Source organism: Hyperoodon ampullatus, assembly GCF_949752795.1.
Source record: "Hyperoodon ampullatus genome assembly, chromosome: 11".
Lineage (NCBI taxonomy): Eukaryota > Metazoa > Chordata > Mammalia > Artiodactyla > Ziphiidae > Hyperoodon > Hyperoodon ampullatus.
In genome coordinates, this window is record NC_136924.1 from 85,964,476 (window position 1) to 85,977,946 (window position 13,471).

At 34.2% G+C, this 13,471-nt stretch overlaps 1 protein-coding gene across 1 annotated transcript in view; it reads right to left on the reverse strand.

Annotated features, from left to right (window-relative positions):
• The window catches only part of SLCO1B3 (solute carrier organic anion transporter family member 1B3), a gene marked incomplete at both ends in the record, with an annotated part of 62,919 nt that overhangs the window by 12,264 nt on the left and 37,184 nt on the right, over positions 1–13,471 (reverse strand). Inside the window, 6 exons of the mRNA XM_079714872.1 lie at positions 1,479–1,644; positions 5,092–5,287; positions 6,640–6,804; positions 9,840–10,076; positions 12,425–12,523; positions 12,714–12,860. Of these exons, the coding sequence (XP_079570998.1) occupies positions 1,479–1,644; positions 5,092–5,287; positions 6,640–6,804; positions 9,840–10,076; positions 12,425–12,523; positions 12,714–12,860 (1,010 nt within the window). The remainder of the gene's footprint in view (positions 1–1,478; positions 1,645–5,091; positions 5,288–6,639; positions 6,805–9,839; positions 10,077–12,424; positions 12,524–12,713; positions 12,861–13,471) is intronic.

Here is a 13,471-nt window from a genome sequence, read left to right on the forward strand (position 1 = left end):
TAATAAATTCTGTTCTGAGTCTAGGCTAAACTAAGGTTTAAGGGAAATTTGAACCCATTAATGCTAAAGACCAATTACTGAAGGAGGAACTGGGGAAGAATTTGAATTCATACTTATCTGATGACCAAGCTTTACTTTTTTTTACTAAGAATTGTATGGAGAAATTCTTTATGTAGCAAGCCTATCAGCCAATGAAACCAAACTTAAGTACAAAGGACATTATTTTGAGTGATTAAGAAGGGATGACTTATTACTAAGAATTTGGTAAAAGAACTCTGCAGTGGTCCCTAAATGGTAAAGTATTAAGAAGATGATGTCTCCATAGTAGACAGAGCTCTCTTTAGGATTCTAACATCATGTCTCTTCCAGCCCTTCACACATGGACAAGGTGGGACCATAGATTAAATGGGGCACTCTCAATGAAAGGCACTGTAGCCATGCATATGAGATATGGGTTTTTAAGTATAGTCTTTGGGCCACTTTTGTGCAAATTTATGACTCAGCTTCAAAGAATCTAGGTTCTTCAAAGTTCTTCAAAGTTCTCAGTGACCTTCATTAATGCAGTTAGTAGGACTATGGGCAAGAAAATGATGGTAAAGTTTGAAAATCAAAGACAGGAGGATGTGGTAGAGAGCAATGATAATAGATGATAATATTGCTAATATTGGTGATAGGAAAAGGGCCCAGGAAATGGGTCCTCAACTTTGTGAGTTATTCAGTGGATTGGAAGTAGAATAGAGAACACCATATCTGATGCCCAGCTATTGGAAGTTACTTGGGGGATTGAGGAGAACTCATAATTTGCATGGAAGGGGATATTTTGAGTGAAGAAGACAGTGGCACTTCTATGGGAGATGTTAGCAATAGGCAAGCAGAATATTAAGTTATCCTGCGTAGGAGAAGTGCCGACCTTGAAAAAAATCAAAATTGGAAGCCAACAATTGGACAGTCAAGTGAGCATGAAGCCTTGATTAATTTCTTGGAAAGTCAAAAGGGTATTGAGCCTCAAGATAAACTCTCCAGAATCTATATGCAAGATTGCATATAGATGGTTGTCCTGGAAAGGCACCTAGATTGACAAGGGGTTGGCTCAGGATTTTCCCCTAGCATCTGAAGGGTAAAGTACTTCCAACCTAATGGAAATCATATCCTTTAGTCAAATGAGGTGCTTCCTAGAAATCATAAATGTTTTTAAATTTCAAAAGGTCATAGTCTTATAAACGCAAGAAGAAAAGGTGGGAGTAATCTCATGAGAATTCAAGCAACAGAAAAACCTGTTTGTGTCTCAAGTAGGGTTTTATGTGAGGCTTTGTTTACACATCACAGCCATCACAATGACAAGCAATAATGGGAATCTTTTTCTGTCTTTTTACTGCTGACCTTAGTTGTAGAAACATTTGGTAAGTAATTATCAAAGTTTAAGTTAAATCAAATCTGCAGTTTTGATTAAGGAGAAGAAAGTAAAAAGTAATACTCACAACAGACTTTTTACTGCCACTTGAAGATTTGCATCCTGCTAAACAAGGTGATACGTAAGTTATTCCATTGTCTCCACAGAGTGGTTCCCATTGACTTTGATCACAATTGCAGTCAGAGTTGCAATAAGAAAGTGGTACATTTATATGAGATGCCACTGGATTATTTCTGGAAATATATGATAGACATATATATGAGAAGAGAGAGAAAAGAAGAAGAAGAAGAAGAAGAAGAAGAAGAAGAAGAAGAAGAAGAAGAAGAAGAGGAGGAAGGAGAAGGTGAAGAAGGAGAAGGAGAAGAAGAAGAAGAAGAAGAAGGAGAAGAAGAAGAAAAGAAGAAAGAAGAAGAGGAAGGAGAAGAAGGAGAAGAAGAAGAGGAGGAGGGGAGGGAGGGGGAAGGAAGGAGGAGGAAAAAAAGAGAAGGGAAGGGAAAGGAAAAGAAGGAGGAGAGACGAAAAGGAAATGAGAAATAAGGGAAAGGGTTGTCTTTAAATTAAATAGAGATATTTTGCTTGTCCAAAATGGCAAAGTTTATTTTTAGTGCTTATTAACTTTTTCACCCTTTATCTTTACCCAGACATGATTTATGATGTAGAAAAAGTAAAACATAAAAAAGAAACCAAAGAGGATAGGTAGGACATAGACAAGAGGTCTTTGAGATTCGGTCAAAAAATTCCTCAAAAATCACTTCATTTTTCTGAGAATTGGTTTCCGTTCAGTAGGGTAATGGCATTAGACTAAGGTTCTTCCCAGCTCACTGTAAAGTCTCATGAATCTGTGAATGTTAATTAACTAGTTTGAATTTTTAAATCTATATTTTAACTACACAAGGAAAGGATTCAACCTGGTCAAAGCAGAATCCTTAAGGATTAATTTTTAAAAATCAAGAATAATAGAATCAGTTGAGAAAGACGAGAAAAACTTCATATGCTTTTTAAATGAAACCAAAACAAAGTTTATAATTATTTACTGTAAAACATCATTGTATTTATAACATATAATCTTATAATATGGTTAAAATTATTAAATGGATTATTCATAATAATTAATTTTCTGCTTATAGATTTAAAAAAATTTTCTTTTGTTTTTTGGTAAAAATCTTGATAAATTATCTTTGAATGAGAAAGTAATTTTCATGAAGAAAGAAGAAGGTAGATTCAGAAATTCTGTAATCAATAATTTTACTAAAAGCATCTAATACCTAATCCTGCTTGGGAACTCACGATGGACAGGGAGTGATTTAGCATAATGATTAATGACTCAGTTCAGACATTGCAATCAGACAGTCCTGTGTTCACATTAGGTCTGCCACTTCACAGCAATGTGACTACTCTTTCTAAAATTAGATTTGCTATTTGTAAGTCATAAATCCTCATAGAAATTTTTTTGGAAAAAAGTTAATTTAGCTGTTCTCAAACTTTCTGTTCCCAGCAGCCTGTCCATTCTTGAAAAGTATTGAGGACCCCAAGGGTTTTTGTTCAAGTGGGTTCTACTTATTGATAGATATACTCTACTAGAGATTAATAATAAGAAAAATTTAGTACATGAGAATGTGCAAGCACACATATCCTTAGCCAACAGACTGATATTATCATCACATATCTTGTAGCCTTAGAAAATATCTCTATACAAGCACAGGGAAGTCTGTTCAATACTCTGTAATAACCTAAATGGGAAAAGAATTTGGAAAAGAATAAATACATGTATATGTATAACTAAATCACATTGCTGTACACCTGAAACTAACATGACGTTGTTACTCAACTATGCTCCAATATAAAATAAAAATGAAAAAAGAAAGAAAATATCACTATACACTCATTAGAAAATGAGAATGAAAAAGAAAAATACTATCTTGGTATTAATATAAAAATAGTTTAGAATTTGTTGACCATCTGCAAAAGTCTCATGGACCCCTGTAGATTCTCAGACCACATTCTGAGAACCTCTACAGTAATTCATACTCTAAAAACTTACCCCAGTGACTAGCATTTCATAAATGCTAAATATATTGATTCTGTTAATAGCCATCACTTAGACTATGAGTTCCTTGAGGGCACTGAGGTATCCTATAAATTTTTTGACCTTTAAGGACGCACTCAGTGAAATTTTATTGAATGAAAAAAGCCCGTAGAACTCTAGGTGCCTTCTTTTGAATAGATAGCACAGTTACTGTGCTTGTTTCAGGGAACTGGCTTTAGGTTAAAGCCTGTATGCTTGTGCTGTGAAGTAGCATCTTTCTGGAGTCACTGTATGACTTCAAATAAGTCACAGTTTCTCCGGGTCTCAACTAACAAAGGAAGAGGAAATAAGAGGGTCGGGCTGCATAATCTCCAGGATTCTCTTCCCTCTAAAGTTCAATGTTCTAGGTACTCTGTATTTTGATATACCAGAGTGAGTGGTGGTCAATAGGAATATTCAACAACAAACAGGATTAGGAGGGAATGGGGAGATAATTCAAGATTAAGTTGGCAAGCCTCCAAGAACAGGATGTTTAGGTAAGCAAATGTGGGAAGATTCGACAGGTTCAAATTGACACCTCGTAAGACCCAGAGTTTAAAAGCTCAAAGCCAACAATAAGCAGTGCTAAGGAACCTGGTTACTAAACTGTGATCCCAGGATCTTTGCTTGTTGCTTGAAAGTGAACCTTCCTAAACTTAAATTGTTGGCTATATTCAGGAGATGATGAGAAATCTGCACAGGAATCTTGCCCTTGATTTGGGGTAGAGACTGTAGTACTAGGTATACTGCACAATGCGTGATAATAATGAAAAGTAAAAGTTTTCTAGGTCTAATATGCCATTATGTATACAGTATTTATCAATTCTACTGCTAATGAAGACAATACCAGAAGAAACAGAATTAGCTTGCAAAAAAGGAGAATTCAGTGCAATGTACTGGTTTTCTTATAAAGATAATTGTTAAACATCAAAATTAACTGCAGATAAAGATTGTTCAGTCACTTTTGGAAAATGTCATTTATATTTCTCTCATGGTTCATCCAAGATCATAGTGGTTAGGATTAAGAGTTTTGGAGTCAAAACCTTCAAATCTGAGTCAGAATCTTAACATTGTTAGACATGTAATCTGTGTATCTTTCTAAGCCTTGCTTTCCTTATCTATAAAATGGGGATAAAAGTACCCATCACTCATTGTAAGCACCCCATAAATAATAACTATTACTATTTCAAACTATATGGCTTTTCTTTAAGGAAGGAAAAAAAAGAACTTTTTTTTTTTTTTTTTTTTTTTTTTTTTGCGGTACGCGGGCCTCTCACTGTTGTGGCCTCTCCCATTGCGGAGCACAGGGTCCGGACGCGCAGGCTCAGCGGCCATGGCTCACGGGCCCAGCCGCTCCGCGGCGTGTGGGATCTTCCCAGACCGGGGCACGAACCCGTATCCCCTGCATCAGCAGGCGGACTCTCAACCACTGTGCCACCAGGGAAGCCCAAGAACTTTTTGAGATCTTAAGAAATGAACGTTTTAAGAATTTATAAATTGAAATTTCTCTCGGTTAAAAGTTTAGTTAAATTGCCATCTGCCTTGTTTGCCTTACTTTCTTTTACATTGGATGGTTTATATATTGTGCAATTGGTATATTGATATATATACAAACCCATCATAGGTCAAGGTTAGTCCAGCAACTGATTTGTTTTCACAGATTAGTGCAAAATTTAATAGGTGAAATAGGAAGGCCAACGTATGGCTACAAAGTGAAAATTTTGCAATTCCAACCAAGGTAAATTTGAATTTTTTAATGATATATCCTCCTGTAAACATTCCAGATGCAAAAGTTGGTATGGTTATGAATCCTAGAAGTAAGAGGAAAAAATTAATTATATAAATATGGTTATTCTGAATGTCTTTACACATGAAACACTGTATATCAACCAAAATCATCCTATCTTATTACTTCTTAAATAGAAGGCTGGAAGTCCAGGATGGAGGTAGAGGGTCAGTGCACCATGTGGGGGAGAAAAAAATAATTTCTTCCTGCCAGTGCTGAAGGTTTAGTTTCCTCAGTAGCAAAAGTCAGTGACTGAGAATATCTGTATGTCTGAACATATGGTTTTTATAAGGTGCTTTTTGTCCCCTCCCGGAAAAACAACAACAAAATATCATCTTCCTGACTCTGAGACTTTTATCCTACCATCTAAAATCCTTTGCATTTCCTTAAAATGAAGAGTTCCCATCCTTAAAACTTACTACAAATTTGCCCAGTAGTTTAGAATTGAAAACTTAAATTAATATCTCTTCTTTATTCATCTAAACACACACATACCCTAAGATGATAAACAGGTCTATATGTGATGTTAAAAATAGTTGATTCCTCTTATAACTTTTCTATTTCATTGTCTTCCAAGATTGATTAAAGATGAAGATCCCTCTAACAAAAAAATTAGGCTGAGAACTTTATTAGGAGTTAAATTTACAGTTTTAACTTTTATCTTAAGTTCAATAAGCACGTCCTACAGAATTATTTTTTTCTTGTTTACTTATGACCTATTCATATATCACTTGATAAATTCAGCTTAACTTATCAAATATTGGGTTTCTACAATGTGCTGGGTCATGTACTGGGTATTCTACTGCTCTTAAGAATCTTATCTTATACAGGGAGTAGGAAAAGAATAATATGAGAAAACCTTTCCTTCATAAAGAAGTCTCCATGTGTCATTGGAAACAGATACTGTAGCAAAAAACCTCTCTAAAATATGAGATTTGTATTGAACTATATAGATACCAATGATGTATTTAAATTGATTTTTCTCCTGGAAACATCAATGTCCTATTTTTTGTAAGTATCTGGGTCCTGATTCAAAGTCCGTGAAGGATAGAAGTATAATAATTACATTACAAAAGGATTTGCCTCAGAAGCTCAGCACTAGATTATAAGATCCAGTTATGCAGATATCATATCTACATGTTCCATTCTCATGTCACTTTTCCTTCAGGAATTCATCTCCTCAAAAATAACATGAGCTGTAACTTCAAATGCAGAACAATGATGATATCACAAGACCCATCGATTTGATAAAATTTGAAAGAAATAAATGAAAATTATATTTAATAAAATGTGAAATTGCCTTCACAACAAAATGTCTCTTGGAGCTCAGTGACTCAGTAGCATAACATTTATCAAGCAAACATAAACAGGTCTTACCAAACAAAATGCTAGTCTCAGATGCTGACTGGCCATACTGCTGTTCTACATATTTGAAGACATAAGTAATAATTCCAATATGGCTGCTGGCTTGTAGCAGTGTCAAAAATAATGTTATAACATACAGGGGATTGGTAAGGATGTTTTTCAAGGACTGGAAAAAACCTATAAAAACATAAAAAGAAAGAAAATATTATAATGCAGCTTACATATACATTAATATCTTAATCTTGTAAATATAATTTATATAAGATTTAAAATTCCATAAATATATAGCACAGAAAGTCAGAATAACCTGCAATCCTACTAACAGTTTTTAAAAAAAATTCTTTCAATTTTTTCCATATGTGCATTAATATTTATTTAGTTAGTTCATATTACTCCAAAATGGGATCAAACATACATGCTGTTTTAGTAAGTGCTTTGTTTGCCTCATATTTGGTTATTCTTAGCATTCTACCATACAACTGCATACATCATTAGTTCATTTATTCATTCATTTAGCAAACGTTTGGTTTTTAATTGGGTACTAGGCAATATGCTAGGCACTCAAGAAACAAAAGTTAATGAAATGCCATGTCTCTTTTTTATTAGCACTTAATAATATAATCATTATATTAATAATATAATTATTAACTGGAAATTTATCTTAAAGATAGTATAATCCAAAGCTCACAGAAATAAGAAGACTAAGGTTCAAAAATCATAAAGCTCAATTTAGTACCAGGATTCAGATCTCTTGTTTCCTGGTACATAGCTTTTCTACCATAAAATACTGCCTCAGTAAATCTGGCAGTATTATCCATCAGCTTTCTTAAAGACATATTGTGTCTCAAGTGACATTATGACAACAGTAGGGCAAAAAACCCATGCCTACAAACAGGTGTGTAACAAATCCATAACTTCCGTACCTAGCAAGAATTATGTGATCTGGGTCTATGATCATCAGGTTAATCAGCTGTAATGGGAGTTAAAAGTGGAAGAAACCACTTAGAAAAACAGTGGGAAGTATCAGAATCTAGCAAGACAGAACCAGATATGGTTACTGAGTTATGGATGGTGTGGACTTTGAAAGATCTTGTACTGTAGATCTCTAAAAGTTTCCATTAGATATGGTCAGAGCCAAACTTTCTATCTAATGGTAACTAAGAAATAGTTTCATCTGCTTATAATAACAAGAAAAAAGATAAGGGCCAAGGGCATAGAAGGAGAAAAAAGAAGATGTAAGGAAGTGTATAGCAGGAATAAATAACATTTTAAATTGTTAGGTCAAAATGCTAAACTTCTCTCCATGGGACTCCCCAATCAGGAAGGACGATTGACTTGTGAGTCATTCTAAGTGAGTTGTGATGTTTGATCAAAAGAAATAGGGTATATGGGCTCACCAAATCATTGAGTTTTTGAGGTGAGTGAGAACGTGGATGTCATCTGAACTTCTACACAATCATGATCCACTATATATCCTCAATAATCGGATCAATAAACAACTCATTAAGCTGACTATCTCAGAAAGCAATTGCTCATTTTTGGACAATTTTCCTTGTTTATAAATTTTTTTTGTAATGAACTGATATCTTTATTTCTTTCTAACCAACTAGTCTTGTTTCTACTCAAATTAGATATATTATTTTCTGACTAAATGTTGTTAGTTATTTCATCCATTCCTAATAGCACATAATTAAGAACCTCTTTACTATCTTATTTTGGTCACTATCTTACAAACAGTTGATAACACAGATCATGTTTACAATCGCCCTATTTTTGCATCTTCATTATCCCCTCCATTTGGGGGAGGCTCACAGTCACCACGTTCCTTATTTTTAGATAATCCACTACTTTTTATGGATTTAATTTGCTGCAGTGTGAAAATAGCATAGACCAAATGAAAATTTATTGGAATGGTATTTTTAGTGTGCATGTTAAATTTCAAAGACTCCTAAATCAGTGGTATGCTCGTAAATGTTTTAACAACTGATTCTTGGGAAAACAACGTTGATTTGAGTATTTCCCAATTTCGGTAATAAATGGTGGTAACTTCTCCCATCATGGCCAATTTCAAGCTACGAATGTGACTGAAAATTTAAGTCTTCTCTCATGAGTCAATACAAGTCACACCATTGCTTTCGGATTAGAGTGATGGAGAGGAGAAAGTAACAATAAAAGGAGTGAGGGGAAGAACTGATGAGAGGGAGAAATTGGGCTCCACCTGACAAGCTCTAATGTCACTTCAACTTCAACTTGAAAAGGTTGTCAAGGGTTCAAGCATTGCTCTGCTTTGACTCTTACTATTCCACCATTTCTGTGCAATCTGAAAAGTGCACTATTAACATTTTTTCAACTATCTTGCTCTGACTGCTGCTGGATCGTTCCCCAAATTACTGTTCCTAAATTGTTCTCCATTAGCCCTCGGGGCTTATGTTTGAAAGGAAGGGCACTATCAAATGGTGGAGGGCTCTTATTCACATGACTGACTACAATAACCTTAACTACTACTGTTGCTTGTACTTCATTTATTAATATTTAGGTAAGCAATTTTTTTCTATATAATTACCAAGAAAATAATCTTACTCTATCTAGAGAGAAACTTCCTCTGATTTCCTTCTCCATAGTCCATGTCTCCACCTAAGAACAGTTAAGTTGCCCAATTTATAGGCACTCATAATTGTTTATATAGGCACTATATGGCAATTGTCTATATATTTTTTGGTACAACCCCATTATATTGTAAATACTTGGAAAACAGAGGCAATATTCTATTACCAGGGCATAGTATGCTTCCTGGTACTATTTGTGAAAGGAAAGGAGGGAGGGAGGGAGAGAGGGAGGAAGGAAGGAAGGAAGGAAGGAAGGAAGGAAAGAAGAGAAAGAAAGACCTTTTAATCCTCATAGTTTGTACTATGTAATTTGGAAATGAATATATACTCTTTGGTTTACAAATAACAGATATTTTTAGCCTTTGATTGGTTTCTCCCTGCTAAAGACCACAAGCCTAATCCCCTTCCCTTCAGAGTTGATATGTGTTCAGAATATATTTACAAATTTTAGTAGGAATCTTAGAATAATAATTTAGCCAAATTTAGTAAAAAAGAAAGCAAACTTTATTTAGATGACTTGAGTATGACTTATTATTTTGGAATATTCACCCCTCCCTTTCACTGGGATTAACAATTCCAAATTGACTGTAAATGTGAAATACTTACCAGCTACAGTTCCACTAACATTTTGCCCCTGTTTGGTCAAATGAGCCATTTGACTCTTTTCCTCATTTTGCACAGGCAAAGATACTGAAGCTTCTTTTTCTTTCTTTGGTTTCTCCAAATTTTTGGGCAAGAAAAAGAATGGTATAGAAGAAATAATGGATATTAGTCCAGCCACAAGGAAACCAAGCCACCACGCACCAACCCAACGAGAGTCCTTAGGATTTATTCTGATAGTGCCTAGAATAAAGAATTAGAAGAAGCCAGTCAAAAATCATTTTGAAATGCAAGAATTTCTGGTAATAATTGTAGTAATTGCTGTCCTCCATAGATGAAGAAAGTAAATGATGTTTCATCAATTCTGAGACACTCTTTTATTTTTTTCACACTTTTTATATTTGAAATAAGGGTAAGTCTAACATTTAATGACATCTTACAATTGCTCTTGTCCAGGAGTCTGTCATGACATTGTTGTCATTGCCTGAGCCTGTGTGAACTTGGTGGCTTTTCTGGTGACATGACAACAGCGGCCACCATTGAACAATTGAAGCCTGCAAACTACTTAAGGGCCATTTATGGAAAGCATAATACTCATTGTCTGAAAACTTCTATTGGCACCATCTCCTGAGGTCAAGAAAGCACTAGCAATGAAATTTACAGCACTTCGCAAGAAATTCTCAGAGCGATTAGTGGGTTTTTTTCCCCCAGAACCTGCACTTCCAACTCCCAGACAGCACAGAGGATGATAATGGTGAAGATATACATATAATGAAAATCTGAGTTTAAAATTTAGACTCTAAATTTTAGGGATAATGTAACCATTTTATTTCAATAATATTTCCCTTTAAAGCTGTGTGAGTGCCATGTATGTGCTATATCTAAACAAGTATAAATGAGCTGTTTCAGTAAATATAAAGTTTCAGTATATATTTAAATTTATAAATATAAACATTCTAAAAAGAAAGCATCACACACACACACACACACACACACACACCATAGATGTTTGAAGCACAATAATGGTGTTGTTATGCTTTGATCTATAAGAAAACTCTTTAACGTGAGAAAACATTGACTTGATATATAGAAATAAATTATTAATTCTGTTTACTGAAGTGGTTTTCAAATATACACAGCTCTGAGTTTAAAATTGATTTACATATTCATATTATTCCATAATCAGCAACTCTGACAGACTGCAGAAATGATTGATAAAATCAGTGACTCCATCTACATGCTAAGTACTTATTCATCATCCGTCAGAAATGTCATTTTGATAACATTTTTTGTGTTCTATCCCTGGTGTACACATAGGAACTAGAGGTCATAACCTGGCTAGACACAGCCTGCCAAAGTGTTTTCTTTTGTTCACACATTGTTTTAAAAATTGAAAACTTCCACATGAAAATCTGGATTCCAGGATTTTCTTGAAAACCAATCAGAAGATTTTGTCAATGCTGGATCCAAATTTCTTCATGAAAAGAATAGGTTGAGGCTGAGCAATATATGCACTTTCAGGTGTGTGCAGAGGGCAGTTCACCACCACCAATTCTTCCAAGTTTAACCACCACACCGAACACTCTTTATTCACTTATGTTATCTCGTTGGCTCCTTTGGCATTGGAGTTTGCCAAAATGTACTTCACAATACATTTACATCATACCCATAACTGAATAAGAGAAGATATAATAAGGTCTAGAAGTTCAGTGCTAGAAATGGGATCACCATGGACCTAAATACTGTGAGCAGTGATTTCTAACTATAGAAAAGAGGTTACAAATCTATCATTCTAAAGACTTTAACCATTTATTACTGGGTGCTTAGTGATAAAAACAAGGATGAACCTGGAAATGATCGAGTAGAAACACTTGGAATGTGAACCTACTGTAATTCACACATCCAAAATAGAAGACATAACACATTCCATCAGGTCCACGTTTTAGCTTTATATTAAAATACTTTCAGATTGTGGTTATTGTTGGTCTGCTGTGATGTCTACTCTATGTAGTCCTGGTGAAATAGAAAATCAGATTTGTTTATTTCTAAACACTAATTACTTATCATACGTTAAGACAGACATCATACTGTTATGTTCTAAAAGAGATGGAAGATCAGTGGCACAAATATTTATGGCTTATTGTGACAAGGGCTACAATTAAGGCATGCTCTTGGTGATTAATAGGGACACAACTTGGGGCCAGTAGGAAGTGGTGAAGTAAGGCATCTCTGAAGAGGAGCCACATATTGGAAAAGACTTTAAGAACTATGCAAATAGAGACGGGAGAAAGGGTAAATGTGGGGAAGTGACATTAGTAGGCATATTGAGAGACCTGCAATTAGTTTGCAATTATTTTGGGTGAAGTAATCTTAAGTTTGTTAAATTTTCTTATTTTGTGCTTAGTTGTAAAAGCCTGATGTAGATAGGCGCTGAATTTTATTTTTATTCTATTTATTAACACATTACCTATTTGTAACTTTTGACAATTAGTCAGCAAAGGGCCACTGAAAGAGTGAATTCAGTTATTTGAAAGAATGGTGTCATGTACTTGAAAAGCATTATCATGTTACCTTGTTCTGCTTGTACTTACTCAGATCTACGTATCCAATATCCACATACATTTTAGAAAACAGAGATACGAGTAAAAAGCCAATGATTGGACCAATCATTGTTACTGCAAACAAATTACCTAAAAATATTACAAAACATTTTTATCAAATGCCAATAATACATGGTTCTTATTCAATTTTTTAAAGTAATACAATACAGTATATTTCTCTAAATAATTTTTTAAGTAAAAGAATAAGTTTAGGAGCACTGTTATTTCAAGGTACACCCAGGGAAAGTAACCATAAAATCTAATATTTTCTGTACATTACCTAAATAAAAAGCAGAATGTCCTTCTTTAGCAAAATCGTCGATGTAAGAAATCCCCAAGGGTGTTATGGGCGTTTCCCCAATTCCACGAAGCATATTACCCAATAAAATATATATCCACATATGTGACCCAGATTCCTTTTCCCAACCTATGTAGACAAGAGAGTGTTTTATCTTAAACATTAATTTTAGCATTCCTGTTGAAAAGTCAACTAACTTAATCCTTTAATTATTCCATTTAAATTTTTTTTGCTTTTTTTCTAATTATAAAATGATTTATAGTGACATTACAAAAGTTGACAATACAGAAAAGCACAAAGAAAACAAGTAAAAATTATCTGCCATCCCTCCCCACACAGAGTACCACTTCTAATGTTTGTTTATATCTTTCACATTTTTAGTGAATATAAAAATATGCATAATATTCTTTATGTTCTCATATCAGGATTTTAATGACTGCATAATAGTGTGCTGAATAAGTTTTATCATTTAATCAATTTTTTCTATGTACTCACACAATATTTCTAATTTTTCATTCTGTTAAACAGGGATGCCATGGCTATAACGATAAATAAATCCTTCTGCACATTCCTGATTATTTCCTTAAGATAAAGCAATAAAAGTAGAATTTCTGATTTAAGCAGATGTGCATATTTTTGTTCTTTACCATATTGAAAATTAACCTCCAAAAGAGAAATTTATACACTCCCCATAATACATAAAATGTGTCTTTATCCTCTACCTCATTTCTTTTTATTTT